At 50.4% G+C, this 22,316-nt stretch overlaps 1 protein-coding gene across 1 annotated transcript in view; it reads right to left on the reverse strand.

The window, feature by feature from the left end:
* Nucleotides 1-536: 536 nt before the first annotated feature.
* DHX35 (DEAH-box helicase 35) overlaps nt 537-22,316 on the reverse strand; it is a 56,351-nt gene continuing 34,571 nt past the window's right edge. The window contains exons 13-22 of the mRNA XM_066236251.1: nt 21,777-21,901; nt 18,234-18,288; nt 14,507-14,602; nt 12,533-12,627; nt 11,169-11,246; nt 9,542-9,671; nt 7,265-7,346; nt 6,066-6,137; nt 4,858-4,969; nt 537-1,613 (exon numbers count right to left, since the gene is read on the reverse strand). Coding sequence (XP_066092348.1) covers nt 1,569-1,613; nt 4,858-4,969; nt 6,066-6,137; nt 7,265-7,346; nt 9,542-9,671; nt 11,169-11,246; nt 12,533-12,627; nt 14,507-14,602; nt 18,234-18,288; nt 21,777-21,901 — 890 coding nt within the window. The 3' untranslated portion in view covers nt 537-1,568. The remainder of the gene's footprint in view (nt 1,614-4,857; nt 4,970-6,065; nt 6,138-7,264; nt 7,347-9,541; nt 9,672-11,168; nt 11,247-12,532; nt 12,628-14,506; nt 14,603-18,233; nt 18,289-21,776; nt 21,902-22,316) is intronic.

A 22,316-nucleotide genomic window follows, 5' to 3' on the forward strand; every position in this document is an offset into this window, starting at 1 on the left:
TTGATCACTCCACAGGGCTTCTCCTCTGTGTGACCCAAAGGCTGCTGGATGCCACAGCCTGGGGCTTCCCTGCCAACGCCAGGCCCTCACAGGGAGAGTGAAGCGGACCATCTTAAAATATAAAACACAGACCGTGAGAGGCCCTGGCAGGTTGGCTCCATGGTAGAACATGGGCCCAGCGTGTGGATGTCCCGAGTTCAATTCCCAGTCAGGGCACACAGCTGGTCAAGGCACACAGGAGAAGCAACCATCTGCTTCTCCACCCCTCCCTATCCCCCCCCCCCCCCCCCAAGCCATGGCTCATCTGAGTAACTTGGCCCAGGAGCTGAGGATGGCTCCATGGCCTCACCTCAGGTACTAAAATAGCTCAGCCCAGCAACGGAGCAGCTGCTGCAGCTGAGCAGAGCAACACCCCTGGTGGGCTTGCCTGGTGGAGCCCAGTTGCAGCACATGTGGGAGTCTGTCTCTCAGCCTCCCCGCCTCTCACTAAAATAAAAAATAATAATAATACAGACATGAGAACCAGGATGGGAGGGGATACATTTACTATAGGTATAAAGATTTACTATTATTAACAAGTTGTCATTATTATTAACACATTTATAAAATGGAAATAAAAATGACATACGTGTTTGGTGCCAAAGTGGCACATACAAACTAAGATCGGTACAAAAATAAATTTCCAAGCTATGTATTTTTAAAACAAACGTCATTGGAACAGGAAAGGGAACAAACTCCGGACGGGCACGCTGAAACGCAAACATCACGGCGAAGGCGCCGGGCAGCACCGAGCCCAGTGCCCGCCGGACAGGTCGGCCGGTGCGCGCAGGGACCCGGCAGGCGCACGGAAGCAAACACGGGGATGTTCCTGAGCTACAGAAGCCTAGAGCCTCTAAACCGCCGGGGCTCCTGCCGCAAGGGTCCGGCAGGCTGAGCGGATGGATTTTCTCTAGCACTCAGCTGGTGGCACCCTGCACGGCATTGTGGGCGGAGAAAGCTAAGCCACTTGTGAAAGAGAGAAACCCGCTGCTAACAAAGAACAGTGCCCCGTGAGTCCTCCCTGCCGATCACCCATCCTAGCGAGTCTTCTGGCCGCAGGTAACGGGGACACGGGCCAAGAGGAAGCCGGAGCTGCCTGGTGGAGAGCCCCTGGGTGACGCTGGGAGCTATCGCCGAGGTCCAGGCTCTCATCCGTCTGTGGATACACTTACACCCGGCAGCAGACTCACTGGTCAGCACAGCGCTCCCGCGGAGAAAGCCAGGCCCGCCCGGAAACCCCTGTGCCCCGCCCCCCCCCCCCAACCGTACTGCTTCAGCGACAGTGGGTAGCTTCCCTCCTGGGGCCCCCATCAAGCTGGGCCAGTCACTGTGCCTGCTGGGGGTGGCAGGCTGAGTCAGTGAGGGTGCCCTGAGCAAGGGCAAAGCCCTGCCTCTCCCGCTCTGCCTGGGGGCAGCGGGGCAGATGCCCGCCCACAGAAGGGCTGAGGAGCATGGCACGCCGAGCAGCGGAAGGTTTCACTTGGGCCAGCAGCACGGAGAAGCCCCCCCGCGGCTGCAGCCCGGCTCTGTCACTGGTCCTGGATCTTCGCCCTTTTGGCTTTTAGGGACAGGTGCTGCAAGAGAGGAGAAAACGTAACTGGGGTTGGTTAGACAAAGAAACCAGGCTTTAACACAAATCCCATAAAAATCGCCAAATCAAAGCTTCCGTCTGGTCCCCGCCTTCTCAGTGAAAGCCGAGCCTCCCCCGGGGAAGCAGGCTGCAGGATAAGAACACAGTGACTGACAGAGGAAGGGGTCTCCGTGAGCCACAGCGGCCCGGCCCGTCCGCCACAGCCCGCCTGCTCAGCCAGGCTCAGCGGGAAGCTGTCAGCGAGGCTCGCTCTCCTGGGCCCCAGCCCACAGGCCTGCACTGCAGCCCACACCTGCGCTCAGGGCACTGGGCTCAGCTGGACACCCAGCGAGCCCCACGGAATCCTTTGCATGTGCAGGGAAGACACAGGACAAGGCTACTTCCTAGTGACAGGTATTTCTTCCACGAACGTCGCCCTCTACCAGCATAAATGACATAGGAAGCACAACACTGTAATCACGGGCATCCGGTAATAGGACTGAGGGAGACATTCTTTACATTCTAACACAGCGACCTTTTTACATTCTAACACAGCGACCTTCAACCTGTCATCTCATGATGCACACAAACTAATCACTCAAATTCCATGGTACACTGAGAAATACCTATTTTTTGCTGATCTGAAAAAATATAGGTGTAATTTGGATTTAGTCACAGGACAGCTATTATATTGGCTCTTGTCATTTTTAAATTTAACAATCTACAGAAAAAGAGGTCAGTGCGCCTGACTAATCAAGGTTTAAACAAAAAAAATTTTTTTTGTATTTTTCTGAAGTTAGAAGTGGGGAGGCAGTGAGACAGACTCCTGCATGTGTCCGACCAGGATCCACCCGGCATGCCCACCAGGGGGCGATGCTCTGCCCATCTGGGGCGTCGCTCTGTTGCGACCAGAGCCATTCATTCTAGCGCCTGAGGCAGAGGCCATGGAGCCATCCTCAGCGCCCAGGGCCAACTTTGCTCCAATGAAACCTTGGCTGCGGGAGGGGAAGAGAGAGACAGAGAGGAAGAAGAGGGGGAGGAGTAGAGAAGCAGATAGGCGCTTCTCCTGTGTGCCCTGACCAGGAATCGAACCTGGGAGTTCCACACGCCAGGCTTAAGCTCTACCACTGAGCCAACCAGCCAGGGCCAACGTTTAAAAATTCTTGTGGTGCTCTCGTTGAAAATCACTATTCCAAGGTAAAGCCTAAAGTGCTAGAAATCCTAAAATATGCAATTACAGCACGGTGCATAAACCTAAGTTTTTAATAAAGAACTGTTCACCACCCAAGGTACCTGGATACCCCCTCAATGACCATACACAAATAACCAAGAGAAACCTAAGGTACGTCACCGGCACGCTCTGTGCCCAAACCCGCTGCTTTGCACACCCTGTGCTGAGACAGCAATCCCCACGGCCGACGGGGAGCTGCAGACCCCGCATGGACACAGGGCACCAAGGAGACAGCACACCTCCAACCACGACAGAGATGACTGCGTGGGCAGGACACAGCTAAGTGGCTGGAAGAGGCCCCTTTCTAACTGCTTATGCCCGAAAAGGCCCTAGTTAAGAGAGTTCTCGCCAGATTCCAAAGATGTCTCTGAGAATCAGGGGAAAAAATGTAAGGACTGAAAGGCAACTCTCTGATCAGGTCACCTTATTTTTCTCCCCGCTGTAGGTTTCACTAAATTTCTCTAAGTTCCCTCACTTCACCTGATGGGACCCCGGCAACCACTGTGAGACAACGCACAGCCTCAGCCTGGGAATGGGAGATGACATCACCGCCCTGGGGGACCATTTTTGGTGCTCTTTCGGGGAAGAATGTTGAGCATAAACAAAGCCGACTCTGGACCATTTCAGGACTCTTGACAGGGGAGAGCGATGCTGGAAAACAACGATAATGGAAAATCACCGGAGGCGCCAAAAACACGCCAGGAGGGTCCGGCCCTGGGGTCACAAGGTGCCACGGCTCAGGACGGAGCATCTGCCACACAGGGGCTCTCGGAGAAATCAACCCCTTCTGGACCAACAGTGCTGCTGGGCAGAGCACTCAGGAATACACAGGACGGGTCATGCGAAAGAAATAACAGAAACCTATACAGGGCTGCCCTGTCCCTGGCTGGTCTGTGCGTGTGCAAACCAAGATTTGATAAGGCTCACAGATGCAAAAAAGTAATACATATGACAGCACACAGAAATAAGCCCTGTGTAGAAATAACATAGACGTAAATAACATGTGGGAATAAAATATACGGCAATAGCACAAAGAATGGGATGGGGAAATGAAATACACAAGTTCTTACATTATAAACTAGTGCAATTCCAATTCAAGGTCCACTGTGGTGAGGTAAGGATGCACATATAATCCCTAGGGCAATCATGAAGAATAAACCAGGAAGTATAAAAAACCATTAAAAGAGATAATACAGAGCATTAAAAAGGTAAGATTAACTCAAAAGCAGGCAGTAAAGAAAGGAACAGAGTAAACTGGACACCCAGGAAAGAAATAGCAAGACGGTAGACTTAAACCTAACCACATCAATAACACATTAAGTGTAACTGGCCTGAACACACCAACTAACAGCACAGTGCAGACCAGATGGAACGAGTCCTCAGGCTGATTCTGCCAGGCAGTCTGTGAGTCTGCTGTTTTCCTGTCAACCTTCCGAATATGACCACCTTTCAATTAAAAATCTTGCTAGAGAAACGAGTGATCTTTTCTTTTTTTTGCAATGAATGGGCCATTTTTGGGAAAACAAAGAACATAAGCTATGAGCCTGCTCTGTGAGGAGCACACTCCGTGAGGCGCACGCCCCGTGGCCCCGGAAGGCCTGCGGGGAAGAGCATCAACGCACAGCAACGTCAGCGCGTGGCACCGCCTGCCACTGGGCGACACCACCCGGGTTCAAGCAGGCACCTCTCCCTCTCACGGTCTGTCCTCATCAGGGCACATCTGTGCCGCCCCATGAGAACATGACCCGCACTGCAGTACTGTCCCACGGGAAATAGTTTAGAAGAGCGGAGGATGAAGGAGAGGGCTGAAGACACAGCCTGGTTTTTGTCGTATGTGTTAATTTTAAATGTTCCTCACTGTAAGCGAGTGGCACGGTGCTTCCACTCTGCGCGGTTTGGGAACATGGCAATGGCCGTTTCACCCTACGTGCTACTGTGGGGACAGTTTCCGCCCAGGACTGAGGACTGTGAGGAGGCCGGGCACCAGGCAGTGTGGGGGCCAGCAGTGTGCTCCTACCGTTCCCTGCTGGTAAAAGTGCGGGGCCAGCTCCAACAGCCAGGCAGACTCCACAGCAGTCACGTCCCTCATGTAGTACTTGGAGGTCTGCACCACTTCGTTGTAGATGACCCTGAAACAAGAAAGGGGCCTGAGCTAACTTCCTGCACCATGTGATGACAGTCAAGAATCAGTTAGAGGAGACGAGCCTTCCCCGCCACCTCTAACCGGTGCCTGTTCTGAGTCCCAGGCACTGAATCAACACAGGCACCGATGTCGCTCACTTGAGCCTCATGACCCGAGTGGTGGACACGTGTGTCCATTTCACAGGTGGGGCTCTAAGTCCAGCGTGATTTCCAGAACCCCGCAGCCTACCCTGACTCTCTTTGGTGCGTGAGCGCTGCCCTCAGCCCTTTATACCCCTCCATCACAGCCCTTCTCCTAAGACACTGGCACCCGTGTCTGTCTCTCCATCCGAACTATGCTTTCATCACCACAGCTGTGCCCGGTGCGGGGTTCAGCATCGAGTCCATGGGCAGACTGAGCATCGGCCGAACCAGGGGTCCCCAAACTTTTTACACAGGGGGCCAGTTCACTGTCCCTCAGACCGTTGGAGGGCCGGACTATAAAAAATACTATGAACAAATCCCTATGCACACTGCACATATCTTATTTTAAAGTAAAAAAACAAAATGGGAACAAATACAATATTTAAGATAAAGAACAAGTAAATTTAAATCAACAAACTGACCAGTATTTCAATGGAAACTATGGGCCTGCTTTTAGCCAATGAGATGGTCAATGTCTGGTTCCATACCTGTCACTGCTAGCTGTAACAAGTGATATGACATGCTTCCGGAGCCCTGACGTGAGCGTCCCACATCACCGGAAGTAGTACTGTACTGAGCGACGCTTTGAAGCACCGCCACATACAGTACTCCAGGACTCACTGACCACCAATGGAAGAGGTGCCCCTTCCAGAAGTGTGGCGGGGGTGGATAAATGGCCTCAGCGGGCCATAGTTTGGGAGCCCCTGGGCTGAACGGGGAGCGAGCAGAGGATTACCACCCGCTGTACAAGCAGATCTCCGTCAGAGCAGTAACTATAACCACCAGGATACCGAGTCCACAGAGTGTATGGGGCGCCTGTTCCAGGCACTGTGCCAGGCGATAGGGACCCCGAGATGAACAAGAACAAGGCCCGTCCTTCAGCGCATCTGGGCGGCTCACCAGCGCGGCGGCTTCTCCGCATAGAGGACCGATGCCGGGTGGATGTGCAGTTCGTGATCGTCGCGGATTGTCCTGGTGGAACAGAGTTTCATCAGAAGTACACTGTAAATGCTACAGCGAGACGTCCCCGTTCTAAGGAACGTGGCCTCGGCCAGGTGGCTCGGAATGGAGAGGGCCTCCCCAGGCTCGCCTCGACCTCAGACAGCTCCGTGTTGAGGCGCTCGTGCAATCAGCACGTCATGACACTGAGGGGGTAGAACCCTTGGCCTGGAGCGACAGCTAGCACAGACTAGAGAGAGATGGAACGTGCATCACTTAGGTTCAAACAGTTTAAGGGCTCCATCTACCAAGACACCAGATGGAGATCGGAGTGACTGACGAAGCCCAGAGTCTGGGCCATTGTGACTGACCGTAGGTAAGGGGACTGGAGTGCCCTCTAAGGGGGAAAAGCTCATGACAAAGGAACAGCTGAAGGCTAGCTCAGGCCGAGCCGGGGGAAGCCTGGCCGCTCCCTTATGAAACCACTGCGCTGTCAACGGGCCACGGGGCAGTTCCAGGACTAAGATGAGTGGGGAGAAAAGACTAAACGGAACAATTCCAAGAGCCGGAATGATTTTGTTTGGAGAAAAGAAAGCGACACTGAGCATCAGCTCTCACTGCCCTTTAATATACTGAAGGCCATCACGGGGGCCTCAGCCAGGGCTGGTTTTCTCAGCCTGGAAAATGGAACTGGAAGCCACAGGCTGGAGTCTGCAGTGGGAGGCAGGCCTGGCATGTGCAGAACCACTGGCCGACAGCCAGACTCCCAATGCGGCCACAGTGTACCAGGAGACAGCAGCATCATCCTGAGGCTCTTGAGAAACATCTGAGCTACCCAATGACAATAGCAGCTTCTCCAGGAAAGACAATCTTTCATGGTTCCTTCTGTTATTCTATTAGCAGAATGGAAACATTACCAGCCTCCTGAGTTGTGAATTGTCATCCGTCTACAACAAATGGAGAGGCTGAATATAATCATTGCCTAAAAAGTTAACATACTTTGCTTAAAGCACATACTTTGCTTCAGCTGGAGGCACAACGTAAATAAGGGAGAATTCTTTCATTTAATTTCTCTTTCCCCTGAACATCAGCTGTCTTGTGGTTTGGATCATTTTGAAGATTCCTCCTGTAATAAATGACTTCACAAAGTATCACGTTACCTGTAAGCTCCGGTAGAATGACATCTCGCTGCATTTGCGAAGAACCCCGACACGATGCACCTCAGGACCGGATCTGGATCGCCTGCACGAGGCAGCCAGGAGAAGGATGGGTGAGCTGGCTGTGGTACGCTGTGTGCTCGGGCCTGTGCAGTGAGCCCCCCGCCCCGGCTCCGAGCCCCGAGCCCCCAGCACCACCGAAGGAGTCCCTGCCCTCTTACGATGGTTGCTGAGGGAGACGTGCTGACCCCTCCTGGGCCGCAGACGCCAGACCAAGGCCAGCACCAGGCCCTCAGAGGGCACTCCACGGGCTGGCCAGCAACCCCAGGAACTCCCCTCTCAGAGAGCATCTCGTGGGAATGACGTTCCTTCCACAAGACACACACTGGGACACTCACATAACACTACTTCTGTTATAAACTCCAGTGTGCAACTCTCCACAATTTTCAAACATCCCATTTAATTGGTATTAAAATTAAATATTCTGTAAAGCAATTAAAAATCTACTGCTACAAGGATAAAGACTTCCCATCTATTAGGTGATTCTAAAATGATACATCTGAATTATTGTGCAAACATATAGTGTCATTTATTTGGCTGATGACATACCATTTCATCATTTCTAAGACTCACTCTTTTTTCACACTTGAACTCACTGAAATCAGGACAGCAGTTTATAATTATAATTGGCAGCATTTTTCTTTCTTAGTGATACATAAAATAATGGCATGTCTGATGATGTTTTAGAATCAATGAAATACAATTTATTGATAAGCAGGTTCCCAAAAGGTGGTATGGTCACAAAGCCACCAACAGTGTGCAAGAACGTGAGCTTCACTGCTGTCCTGCCAGCACTGTTTTGGCAAAAAGGTACCCTTTCTTTTATTGCACAATTACTTGATTACTCCTATATTTCTTTTTAGCACAGAACTGATGAATCTCAAATTTATATCTCTAACCACAATCTGGTCAAGATTCAGTCCCTCTTTCCAACTGCCCCTGAGAAACTTCACGGGTGAGAAATGGTCCTTGGGGACCAAGGTGGCAGGAAATCCCAGACACTACAGTATCTGAGCCCCTCAGACGTGCAACCTTTCCTCACAAATCCTTATATTCACCTGGCTCACTCACTGGACTTCCGCCACCACCGGAGGCCTGCGGTGGGAGCTCCCAGCAGCCCCGCCCGACGCCTTCTTCCCGCCCCTCCCGCCTCTGCCACTGCTGTCCGCCACGACCACTAAGGCGGCTACTCCCGAAGCCACTCAGAGAGCTGGCCGGCTCATCCTGCGGCAGTCTGTCTGTCTGTGTGACTCCCTTCACCGAGTTTCCTGAGGAAGAACCATGTCTTCTTCATCTTTTCATCGCTTGCTCTTAATACAAAGGGAAAACCAGGCTCTGACACCACACGGCCTGGGTTCACATTCGGACCCACTCTGCACTCACCGTGTGACCTGCAGCAAGTCACTGGTGCCCCCTGGCCCCGTTTTCCTCATCTAGACAGTGGGGATAACAACCGCGTATCTCACTGGATCGCTGCACATATGAAAACACCGCGTGGCCTGCCGTCAGCACGTGCTGGGGGGCTGCGCAGGCCTGCTGCCCGGCACACGGCAGCTGCTCCAAGGCACCTGCTGAACGAGGAGTGTGTCGCCTCCTCCCAAGTGCAGGCTCTGAGCCACACAGGCCCTGCCCTGCTATGACCTGAGCTCACCTCCTCCCTAGGACTGGACAACCCATCTGTAAAATGAGGGTAGTGTTACCTACACCTCAGAGTGGGAGACTGAGAGAAGTGTGAAACCCCTGTCACAGTGTAACTAGTGTGTCCTCAGTTCAGGGCAGTCACTGTCATCGCTAGAGGCCAGAGACTATATACCCTGCACAGCACTCCCGGCGTACCTGGTGACGGCCTAGCTTAAACACAGCACTTGCTTTAATGATACCTGTATCTGAAAGTAAAATGTAACTTACACGGAATAGCCACAAATACTGTCCAGTTAGATGTAATTTTTCTTACAAGTCTACATGGGAAAATTAACTATATACAATGAGCAATGATTTGAAGGTGAATGATTCTTAAGTGTGGTCAGAGCTCATGAACATGCTTTAGTAAGAGCAGCCCTCGGACACAGAAATGAAACTCCTTGGGAAAAACACACTTTTTACACATGGCTTTCCGTGGACACGGGCCGAGCACGCCCCCTCGCTGCCGCACGTCGTTCCAGCACCGGAACCGACAGGGCATGGGACAGACGGCAGTCACCTGCGGGCAGTCACTCCTACCTTCACTCGAGTTCTTGGGCACTCGGAATTTGACAAGGAGCTTTTTCAGTTGTTCTCTTACTGTCGCCGCTCTGACAAGACCCTTGTAATTCAGGAAATGCTCCTGACACCACTGCGAGTTCTTGTTGTGCTACAGAGAAATCCAGGCGGAGGGAGAGACACACAGAAAGGTTCTTGACTACAGCGACACTGCCAAGCTCATCACTTCCTCTTCCTGCGTTTGCTTACTGCGTGGGACACGATCTTCGGATCATGACCGGCCCTTTTAGGCCCATCTCCCTAGACAGATGTTGAGAGAGACTCCTGCCCGCTCACTATCTGATTGCTCTTTGATCTCGCTCTCTGCCTCAAGGGCAAGTGAACACTTAATGACAAGCAGAGCTGTCAATCTTAATGACAGTCTTAAATGCCTTCCCAATGAGTGGCAAGCTAGGCAACAGAACCACTTCCCTGCGGTTCTCTGTGAACCAACTTTCCTCCTTGGCAGACTTGAGTTTTTACTCTGACGACAGGCAAGCACTATGACACTTGCCAATTCAGAATACTTCCCAAATTACTATCATTTATCCCCAAGGTATGATTTTTCTAGCAACAGAACTTCATTTGGTTCTACACGCTTAAGGATGATCATTATGTCTTAGATTAATTACTGCTGTGGGAATGTACCTCGGAAATTACAGTCTAAGCCGGGGAGGAGAGCGTTTAATGAGGAAATGGGAATCGCAGAGGACTTCCCCAGAAGGCCAGCACAAGACAACGCCCTGTGGACCTGCGTGCTGCTGGCAGGGCGCTTCCAGCTGGACACGGCACACTCTGCACATACAAACGGATTCCGACGGACTCAATCCGTAATGAACAATCTCAGTAAGAGATCAGGGTTTCCTGAGAACAGTTCGTTAACAGAATAATCTCCCTTTAGATCTCTGGTAAGACAAAACATTAGTATTTCTCCTCTTCTAAAGAAGTATTTCTACAATGAATACAAGGTACTGGAAATCTGAGGTCTCTCATTTCCCGAGGCCCTGAGACATTTCTGTGTTCATTGTCTCCATCACTTTTAGGTCTCTCTTTCTATCAATTTTTACTGGTAACTTGAAGCTGCATTATTTGCTCTCAGTTTTACAGGTTACTAAGAACAATAAGAATCACCACCACCTATGGCTAAACACAGGCAGGGTGTGTGAATGCACACGGATCCTCGCCCGGTGTCTCACATCCCGCCTGCCGGAGGAGCGCTGGCTCAGGGCAGCCGCACACTCACATTGACAGCTCTGAAAAGTAACTGAAGCCTACGAGCTCCTCTTAGCCTCGTCTATTTGCAGACAGTGTAACAGAACTTCCTATTCCAAGGTCGCCAGCGCTGTCCAGCAATGCTGGGTGGCGAGGGAGGGCACGCCGTCAGCCTGGCGCCTGTAGGCGATGTCTCTAGCCAGGACGAAGCAGGAAACGATGCCCGTGTTCTTCTAGGCAAAACCGCACCACAATCTTGGGTGGGCGGCAACCATGGCGACCATCTAACCGGATGCAAAGAGGTTGTGGCCATCCCTTTACGAACTGAACTTTCAGCACCTCACTCCTAGAGTGAAGGGGTGTTCAGAGGGTCCTTTCACGTGGGAGCCGGGCTCACCTTGATGAATGCTTCATACACGTTAAGCATAGTGAGATGATCACCTTCCTCCACAGCAAACTTTCGGTGCGCTCGCGTCTGGAAAGGAAAGCTAACATTTAGAAGTCGACTCCCGTGAGCTGTACAGGAAGGCAACATTATACAATAAAGGGCTTGTGGTGTCTGGAGCGAGAAACGTCTGCTTTGTACCATTCTAACTCTGTCGTTTCCTGAAAGACCTCCAACTGAATACTCAACCTTTCGCGGCCTCTACTTCTCCATCTGTAAAATAGGGATACTCAGCCTCCCTATCGAGACTGCTGTGAGATTAAGATAATTCACTATAAAGTACCCGGCACAGTTACTAGACAAATGGTAGTGTTCTCTCTCCTCCTCTCTCCTGTCAATATCTTCTCTTTCAGAACTCCTCCCAGCCCCCAACAGAGTGTAAGCTCTGGGCAGGCAGGAGACCAACTGTCAGTGCATGACAGACGCCATGTTCCCAGGCTGCCACTCAGCCCTCAGCCCTAACTTTTTCCTTCTGTAACATCCTGGGCAATGAGACCTGCCCCATGGATTCAGGAGCAGCACATACAGCAGTGCAAACACAAGCACACGCGTGGACTTAGCAACTCCAGGATTTTCTCCTTGCGTCAGCCACCACATAACTCATCCCCCCCTTGCTCCCATCGCTCAGTAACTGGGCACCACTACAAGTGAGGCACGTACAGGCCCGCTCCTCCCGACACGCGTGCACGAGGCTGCCGCTTCCTGCCTCCTCCGGCAGAGCCGACCTGGAAGTCATCACTGACTGCCTCCGCCAGCACGCCTCGCCGCCAGGGCGCTCGTCAGCACCCTAACTCTTCCTTAGTCTCTCCAACCCCCACTCTTCCAGGCTCCACTGATGCCTGGGCCTCAGGCCGGGCCTAGCAGCTACGTGGCTTGATCACAACACTACTGGGGTCCAGCTGCTAGCCTGGACACTGACTGCTTACGTCACTAACGTGCCCACCCAATTCCTCCCAGAGCAGCCTGAGGGACACTTCTCCTTGCAGGGAAGCCAGCAGGACGAGAGTGAAGATTTGGGGCGCTGGCCTGTGAGAGGCAACTCCAGCATGGCTGCACAACCACGAATGAGCCGCCTGACCGTCCTGTGCCTCCACCTCTATGGATGGTGATAGTGGAATCCACCTCCCGGTTTCCGGTGAAGAGGAAATGAAAGGACACACACCAGACGCCTGGCACAATGGCAGGCACGTGGCAAGCACGCCAACGTGGGCCTCTGTCTGCACACGTGGCAGTCGGCGCTTCCTCATCACGCTGACATGGCAAGCCCGCGGTGAGGGAGATGGGGCTGAATGGCTCGGGGAGAAAGCTGGACTTACCGCCTGCAACTTCTGGTTTGAGGGCACCACAAAGATATTCTGGATCTGCATCATGGCTGCGATGCTGAGGATTTCCTGAGAGCAGCCAAAATTCCCTAGGAAACAAAAAGCGTGTTTGATTTCAACCATGCAAGGTGTTCATGAGAATTGAAAGACATTTTCCAACTGTTTCCTTGTACCATACTCCAAATTAAGATGCTACATCCATATATAGCTTGATTTTTTTTTTTCTCTTTTTTTTTTTTTCATCTTTTCTGAAGCTGGAAACAGGGAGAGACAGTCAGACAGACTCCCGCATGCGCCCGACCGGGATCCACCCGGCACGCCCACCAGGGGGCGATGCTCTGCCCATCCTGGGCGTCGCCATGTTGCGACCCTCCTGGGTGTCGCCATATTGCGACCAGAGCCACTCTAGCGCCTGGGGCAGAGGCCACAGAGCCATCCCCAGCGCCCGGGCCATCTTTTGCTCCAATGGAGCCTTGGCTGCGGGAGGGGAAGAGAGAGACAGAGAGGAAGGCGCGGCGGAGGGGTGGAGAAGCAAATGGGCGCTTCTCCTATGTGCCCTGGCCGGGAATCGAACCCGGGTCCTCCGCACACTAGGCCGACGCTCTACCGCTGAGCCAACCGGCCAGGGCTATAGCTTGATTTTTAAACTGTATAATACAGAAGTGCTTCGCCCTGCAAATGGAACGTCCTCTTCACAGCCGGATGACTCGAGGCCCAGAGGACCCGGAAAAAGGAGCTGCTGGTCCACTCTGTGGCTGCAGCACTGGGCACCTTGACCACGAGCCACAGGGGAGCCAGCCAGGCCCCGTCACGGAGGGCAGGTCAGCTCCACACCTGCTCCCGACTCTCTTACGTGGACACCTGAAATCCTGCAGAAAGCCCGACAGGGCAAAGGGGCAGCAGATATGTGGGCGAGACAAGAGAGCGAGCTGCATGCCAGGCCCACTGCCCGCACCTTCCTGCCCCACAGGGTTATACTGAGAACCCTGCTGCTCAGTGTCAGCTGCTCCAGGTCACACACTTCTGTCCCTTCACTCACATCCTCACAGAAACCTGAAGGTGTCAGAGAAGCTGGGACCCCTGTGTCCCAGCACCGGTGGTGGGGACACAGAATGGTACAGTTGCTGTAGAAAACAGCTCGGTAATTCCACAGAAAGTTGAACACAGAATTATCAAATGATCTAGCAATGCTGCTCTAAGTATGCACCCAAAAGAAGTGAAACCGGGAACCTGAACTGGTGATTTGTACACCACGTTCACAGCAGCCAAGAGGTGGAGGCTCCTGAAGTGCCCACCAACAGATGAGTGGCCAAAGCGCGATCTGTACAGACAGAGGAGGAGTACTCAGCCTGAAAGGGGCGGGGCAAGCTGACAGGTGCCACAATACGGATGGGCCCAGAAGACATGACACCAGCGAAACAAGTCAGCCACAAGAACAAACAGGGTATGATTCTACTTCTACGGGGTTCCTGAAGGGTGAGGCTCAGAGACAAAAGCAGAATGGTGGCTGCAGGGGTGGGGGGAGGAGAGACGGGGGGACTTGGTGTCTAATGGGACGGCGCTTCAGTCTGGAAAGATGAAAAGCTTCTGGAGATGAACAGTGGTGATGGTTCAACAATGTCAATGTACTTAATGCCCCGCAGGACTGCACACTTCAAAGATGGTTAAAATGATAAATTGCGTTATGTATTTTTTAGCACAATAACAAAAAATGTCCCTGGTGAGAAAGAAAATCTTGAAGGCGCTAGTGCTAGGCCCATGAGAAACAAACAGAAGTGTTTACTGAATGAACGATGGCTGACACTGAGTCACAAGTTAGCAGTGTGCCCCACACCCAACAGCGTTAGGCGACAGCCCCTTCGCGACTCTACATGTATTGTATCCTCTTCCCCAGGGTGCGCAGGATTCGGGAAACAGCTTCTCTGACAGTCAAAATACAACCAATGGGAACTGTCAGGCTCCACCCACCTGATTCGAGCAGCATTTTTGCAAACATGGGGTTCAAAGGAAACTCCGCCATTCGCATGCCAAGCGGTTCAGTTAGGCGACAGTCTTTGTCCAGACCTGCCACGAGAACAAGCGTCAGAAGGCGTGTACCATTGCGCTGAAACGTGCAGTTGTCAAGAATAAAAGATGATGCATGCTGGAAAAAGGCACCGAAAGGTGAATCATGCGCTACCAAGCTCCCTCTGACACCGAGAGCCGTTACATTACAAGAAGATTCCTTCGAGCTCCTGAATATTTAATCTGAAAACCTGATACTTCCAATGGCTGCGACTCAAGGACTTAACGATTAGGACCCGGCCCTGCGGCCTCCTCGGGCTCCCACCCCGGCTCCCACCCTGTACCCACAGCAGCCTCGCTCGGGCCCCTCTGGCCCCCACGGCCTGCTCTTTCCAAGGGCCCGACTACTGCACAGTGCAGAACAAAGGGAGTCCTGGCGGTCTGCAGCAGCCTCCGGCTCGGCACACCCAGCTCCTTGGGAACCGCTCCCCCAGGTCCCCGACCCCCGCTCCTCTGCCACCTCCCCTGCTGCTCCCTCTTTGTCTCCTCTGGATCTTCGGCCATGTCCCCTGGTAGATGCCCCAGGATGCCATCTGTGCCCTCTGTTCTTACTCTGTGCCCACTGGGTTACTATGGGAGCAGTTACAAGGCAGTGACTTTGAACATCCACACTTGCCCAGGTCACAGGCTCCCCCCCCTCCCCCACACCCGCTGCGCCTCCTCTCCACTGGCCAGCATCCTGGAACTGAGCCCCACGATGCGGACTATGTTCTATTATTGCACAGACTATTCCCCAGACAGAGCCCTAAAACAGAGGCTTCAGGGCTCAGATACAGCAGAAGAGGTCATTTCTCTCCTGCTCCCACAGAGCCATCTCTTTACAGAGGATAATTCAGCTTGCAGCGAAACTTAGTTGGGGGTCCCTCTCTACCTTTTCCGACTAATACAGGGCAGTGAAGACATACAGAAACAAAAATACTTGAAATGTCATTCCGACTGAAGCAAAATCAGTCCAAATGGAAAACTTCTCTGCAGTCAACACCCTCCCATCCTCACTGCAGATTACCCCTGCAGTCAACACCCTCCCATCCTCACTGCAGATTACCCCTGCAGTCAACACCCTCCCATCCTCACTGCAGATTACCCCTGCAGTCAACACCCTCCCATCCTCACTGCAGATTACCCCTGCAGTCAACACCCTCCCATCCTCACTGCAGATTACCCCTGCAGTCAACACCCTCCCATCCCCACTGCAGATTACCCCAGGAAACGTCGCTTTCGAGTTCCCACTAGGCGCCCAGGAACAGGAGATGGAGCGCGGCTCCCGCACACACGCACTCTGGGCTGCCTGACACAGACCCACCCGGACGCCTTCAAAGTCAATGCAGATCTCAATCAGTAACTGACTATTTCTTCACAGGGACGTAGCATAAATACAATACAATAGATAAAGATGGACATACCTCATTAAAAAATTAACTCAAAATGGATCATAAACCTACTATATGTAAGAACTAAAGCTATAAAAACTTCAAAGAATACCTAGGAAAAAAAATCTTTGTGTCTGTGGTAGGCAATGGTATCTTTGCTATGACACCACAAGTGGCAAAAGAAAAAATAAACAAATTGAACTACTTAAAACTTAAAAACTTTTGTGGCCCTGGCCGGTTGGCTCAGCAGTAGAGCGTCGGCCCAGCATGTGGAAGTCCTGGGTTCAATTCCCTGCAAGGGCACACAGGAGAAGTGCCCATCTGCTTCTCCACCCTTCCCCCTCTCCTTCCTCTCTATCTCTCTCTTCCCCTCCTGTAGCCGAGGCTCCACTGGGGCAAAGTTGGCCCGGATGCTGAGGACAGCCCCATGGCCTCAGGCGCTAGAATGGCTCCAACTGCAGTGGAGCAACGGACCAGATGAGCAGAGCATCGCCCACTGGTGGGCATGCTGGGTGGATCCCAGTCAGGCTCATTCGGGAGTCACTCTGTCTGCCTCCCTCCACTTCTCATTTCAAAAAAAAAAAAAGAAAAACTTAAAACTTCTGTACTGCAAATGATACCATCAAAAAAGTGAAAAGCCAACTCACAGCCTAGGAGACAGATTTACAAATAGAAACATGTGTATCACAATATATAAAGAACTTCTCTAATTCACTAATAAAAAACCAAAACCCCCGCTCTGACCTGTGGTGGTGCAGTGGATAAAGCGACCTGGAACACTGAGGTCACCAGTTCAAAACTCTGGGCTTGCCTGGTCAAGGCATATATGGGAGTTGATGCTTCTTGCTCTTCCCCCCTTTCTCTCTCTCTCTCTCTCTCATTCTAACTCTCTCTCCTCTCTAAAACGAATAAATAAAAATTAAAAAAAAAAAGACAACCCCCCCAAATTAAAAATGGGCAAAAATTTAAATAGACCTTTATCCAAAGAAGATACACAAGTAGGTAATAAGAATATGAAAAGGTGTTCAACATCATTACTCATTAAGAAGGTACAAATCACACCACAAGATACCACTTCATATCCAGGATGGCTACATGCCAAAAGACAGGTAATAACAAGTATCCACAACTTGTTATTATGTAGAGAAATCAGAAACCACCACACATGGCTGGTGGGAATGTCCACCAAACACTGGTATGTGAATGTTCATAGCAGCCTTATGTATATTGGCAAAATGAGGAAACTGACCCAAATGTCCATCAACAGATTAATGAATAAGGACAGTATGTGGTATATCCATACAATGGAATGTTATTCGGCAATAAAATGAAAAGAAGTATCAATGTGTGCTACAACCCAGGTGAACCTTGGCAACACCATGCTGAGTGAAAGAAGCCAGTTACAAAGACCACATATCATGATTCCATTCAGATGAAATGTCCAGAACAGGCAATCCATGGAGACAGAAAGTAGGCTAGTGGTTACCCGAGGCTGGGAGGAGGAGGGGAGGGGGAATAAGGAGAGAGTGCTGATGGGTACGGTTTTCTTTCTGGGAGATAAACACGTTCTTGGGGTGACAGCTACACAACCCTGTGAGTATACTACATACCAGTGAATGGTATATTTTAAATGGGTGAGTTATACCTCAATAAAGATGTTAGAAGCAAAAAAAAAAAAAAAAATTTCAAAGGACAAAATCCCCACTAAAGCTTAATACCAAGTGGATATTATATTCACTTAGGGCCACATTCACCAAAAAATACGTACTTCCTGAGGGGGTGAATTACAGCAACAATAAAGAATAGAGATTCCTCCATAACATGGTGTTTCCTTGCCCAAACAACGCTACAGGCTGGCAGGCTACCCGGTCCTCCACAGGGAGCTCCAGGAATGGACTGACAGGCAGTCAGGAAGAGAAGGCTGAGCCCCAGATTTCAGGATGGGGTGGAGGGGCAGAAAGGTCTAGAGAGGTGACAGCTGAAATACTGGCAGGGAATCTTCTGGATGTCTTTAGGATGGTGGCTCTGGTGATGGTTATTAATAGCTTTCAATATCCTGACATGTCTTCTGAATTCACTGTGTTGAGTAGACTTCATGAATTATTAATTCCACCTTCTTATTTCCATAAAGCTTAAGTATCCTTAAGAGGATTATTTGTGTGGGGAGAACCAATCCGATTCCTGAGCCCTAAAGTCAATACAACCTAACAAATACATATCAGTAAACAGATCAGAGAACATATAATAAGAGACAGGCGTACCTCCCAGGGCATAGAGTAACTCCAATGCTTGAACCATCGACTGTGCTGGAGGAGGCTGTAAAAAAAAAACATAAAAATCCTCCTAAATTAGTGTCTTGGGGTGACAGACATAAAAATGTGACCATTTCCTGCTCAGATGCACACTTCCCTCCATGTATCCTGTTCTGGACCTCCACGCTCCTATTCATGGTGTCAGGTGCTCCTTGGACTGCCCTTCGCTCCCTCTCAGCACCCTCCCTCTCAGCACCCTCTGTGCTGCTTGGTCTTCAATCTCAGCTTCATTCAACATTTCCCACGCTGCCCTCCTCAGAAGCGGACTACCTTGAACTACTTCCTTGTTTTTCCTAAACTCGCATCAGACGGTTCTCATCATTATGGCTTCGTCTCCACCTCTACGCTAGAAATCCCACAATACTGCAATACTGGTTGGCAACTAGGAAGAGGCCTGGTCCAGTCCTTAACTACAGGGGTACTGACACACACTGGATTTGGACTCCTGAGAATAACAGAGAATGCTGGAGAACCTGAAGTTAAGCAGCACTGGTATCGTGACCTTCAGTCTGACTCTCTGGAGCCTCCCTCCTCTCCTTCCACAAATCTTCACCAGGCATCTCCTAACTGCTAGACGCCATTACTAGTTTCCGCTACATTATTCCGTTTATAATAGGCCAGGTAATACAATTACGGTACTTTTTTCCTAAAGGCATTCAGGTAACAAACATATTTTAAGTGTCACACGGTTTTCCTTCAATTCTAGAGATGAAAAAAAGTCAGTGCCAACAGGTAGCAAACATCTGCACACAGGCAGTAGGCAGTTGGTGGCAAAGCCATAAACTGAACTCAGATGTCTTATTTCTACTCTACCCCACCCACTGACAGTCAAGGAACATAACTGTGCCCTTAAAAGTTGTGATGACCGCCCACACACACTCTTGAGGCTAAGAACTAGACCTAATTCACTATGCAGAGGGCTTTCAACACGTTTTGGTTGGCTAAAACATGGAACTGATTCCCCAGCCTTTCCTTAGCGTCTCTGACATCCGACTGCACAAAAGAGGCAAAACGCACAGCACCTAAATGGAGGAGCTTAACCCCTCGGGGATCTAGTAGCTGTGATCACACAAGATACAGTAACAGGAACAGCGAAGCACTGAGCTAGGTCTTGAATACTTACCCAACTAAACTAACATGGTCCTCTGTGACTCTTCTTGGTCCTCGGCCCTATTTCCAGTCAATTACCAAGTCCCCTCTTAACTGCACTCTTAGAACTGATCATCAATCAACAGAACAAAACCTCTCACCACCCCCAAATCTTAGCCAGAGTATTTTCACTTAAACACCCATTTGCCGGTGTTTCTCTATGGTGGATTTGGGATCTTCTTCATCGGATTTGGGATCGTACGAACACTGCTCCGATGTAGCTGGAAGGGCTGAGTATGTATAATTTTAGCCTGTTTTTCTCACTGGCTGGTTTTCTGTGTTCATTGTTTCCTGTACCCATAGAGACGTCAGTGATTACTTAGGATAGCTGCATGACATTCCAACAAGGTCACACACACTCTGCAAAATAGGCAATCTTCTTACTATTGGGCAACTGACTTGTTTTCAGCTCTTTGCTACTATAATTAGGACTGCAAAATATAGAAAATTAAATGTACACTGTGATTTCAATTGTGAAAAACACCATTTCAGGGGTAAATAACCAGAAGGGACTACATGAAGATGAATTCGCATATATTTTCCTCATTTTTCAGTTGTCCAAAGTGTATGGTTTTTCATTACTTATACTTTTCCATCTAATATCAAGTGATGCAAAGACATTATCATACATTAACATTTTCTGTCCTCTCTGGAATTGTTTTCTCAGGACAAATTTCCCTGGGAAGAAATACCAGGCATTTCTACAGCTCATAAACTAACGTCAGGAAGGCCTCCAGGACTGAACCAGGCGTGAAATCATTCCCCAAACTGTGCCCGCTGTGGACTTGGCCCCCTCTGGGAGTTCGGGCACTTCATCAGTGTGAAGTGGTACCACACAGCAGTTTCCACGTGCACCGCTCTCTTCCAGAAAAGCCAAACGCGCTCTGACACGCACTTCCTGTTGTACTGTTTCCTGTCCTGAGCCCTTCCTCAGGGGAGCTGGACTGACCCCACACGGTGCTGAGCACTCCTGGCAGCTGTTGTGACTCTGAGCCACCTCTGCTGCCGCTATCTGTTTCCCCTCAATCTTAGACGTGGGGTTTTCCATTTGCACTTGCTGTGTTCATCTTTTCTTTGTAATTTCTTATACGATACACCAAGAGAGACAAGGCAGATTTTCTCCAAACTTACAATAAACCCACCATTGTTTTCTTTGGGGGGGGAGAGTGCTATTTTTCTATCCTTTCATTTGCTTAGTTTATCATGACATATGTGACACTAGGGACTTTATTATCCAAGAATCCAGAACTGCCGCACCATTTACCAACACAGCTGAGACAGAACAAGGGGTGACAACGCAAGTCTTTCAAATCATAAAGAGCCAAGAAGAAAACATGGGTGGGTATTTTTTAACTAACTGACCTAGATATGAGGAAGTGCTTCCTAAGCACAAGAGTAACAGAAGCCAGAGGCAGAGACAGAAAGATTTTACTGTGGAAATGGGTAGCCTGCACATTATAAAACGATACAAATAAATTTAAAAACAGTAAAATACAAATAGCTAGAAAAACTCTTTGCAAGAAATACTGTAGACAAAGATTAATGCCTTTAATAGTTAAAAGACTTGAAAATCGTCCATAAACACTAATTCAAACAGATAAAAATGGCTTAACAACACAAAAGTATAGAGTGGACAATAAACTTTTTTCTAAACGCTCTTAAGGGAAGTAAAAATAATAAGGTCAAAATAGCAAATCTCTACAAGAAAATACATGGCGTGACAGGGCCACAGTGGGCAGGGCACAGTGGGCGGGGCACAGTGGGCAGGGCATTCGTGCGCTGCTGGAGTTTATAGCAGTGAAGCCATCCGGCCACGGCCACATGTCAAGCTCCTACAACATGACTATAGCTCTCTAACTTGCTAATTTCACACCTGCAAACCTGCTTCAGGAAATCAGAAACACAACCAGCCACAGGAGCCCTCCCTGCAGCTCTACCAAAGCCTTCTGGGTCCCCAGCTGTGACTCGCTCACACAGGCCTACAGACTCCTCACGGCTCTGCCGCTCTCCACACCTCCCGACCCGGTAAAATCCCACAGGAGTCTCACGTCTCCCCCCAGGCCTGACCGACTGGGCTGGGGCCGGCCCCGCCTCTGCCAGCACTGTAACCGCACACCCACTGTAATCACACACCCACTGTACTCGCCCACGACGCCTCTCTTCCCTGCAGACCAGACCCGGCACCGTGTCTGCCTGGTCAGCCTGTCTCCCCCATGCCCTGCGCCGAGCCTGGGGCAAAGCGGGCACACATGCAGGAAAAAGAAAGGTGGCCTGCTCTAACACCGCCGCGCCAGTCCCCTGGGAGCACTGTGCCACTGCGGCCCAGACAGGGGCAGGACTCACCGCCATGAAGTGGAACCTGAGGACGTTGTCGATGCCCAGCGCCTTGAGCTGCAGGATGACGGGCGCCAGGTTGCTCCGCTGCATCTCGGGTACGGTGCTCTGTGGCAGCTGCTCAAAGGCCTCCTCTGGGGACAGGAAACCAGAACTGCTTGGGGTCCAGTGTCACCATCAAATGCAATCACTGTGACAAAGGGGCATGTTTCCTTCTCTAGCAAGAGGCTTTAGGACTCCAGGATCAGATGCTAATGATATTATGATATAAAGCTATTTCATGCTCAAGAAAGACCATCCCAGTTAAAAAATACTTTAGCAATTTATAGTTTTATAAGCAATCTATCTTTATGAAAGTCCTTTTATTTTATGATGCTTTTATTAAATGTTTCTTTGTCAGCAACACACATTAAATCAGAGTAACAAGTATTTGCTGAATCCCAATTGGTGCCCAGTTACCATTACCTCTTCTTGGGATAAAGTAAGTCAAAAAGGTAAGAACAGTACCTATAAACAAAGCACAACTTCATAATAAATTACCAAAACAGT

This window comes from Saccopteryx bilineata, chromosome 6 (genome assembly GCF_036850765.1).
Source record: "Saccopteryx bilineata isolate mSacBil1 chromosome 6, mSacBil1_pri_phased_curated, whole genome shotgun sequence".
NCBI lineage: Eukaryota > Metazoa > Chordata > Mammalia > Chiroptera > Emballonuridae > Saccopteryx > Saccopteryx bilineata.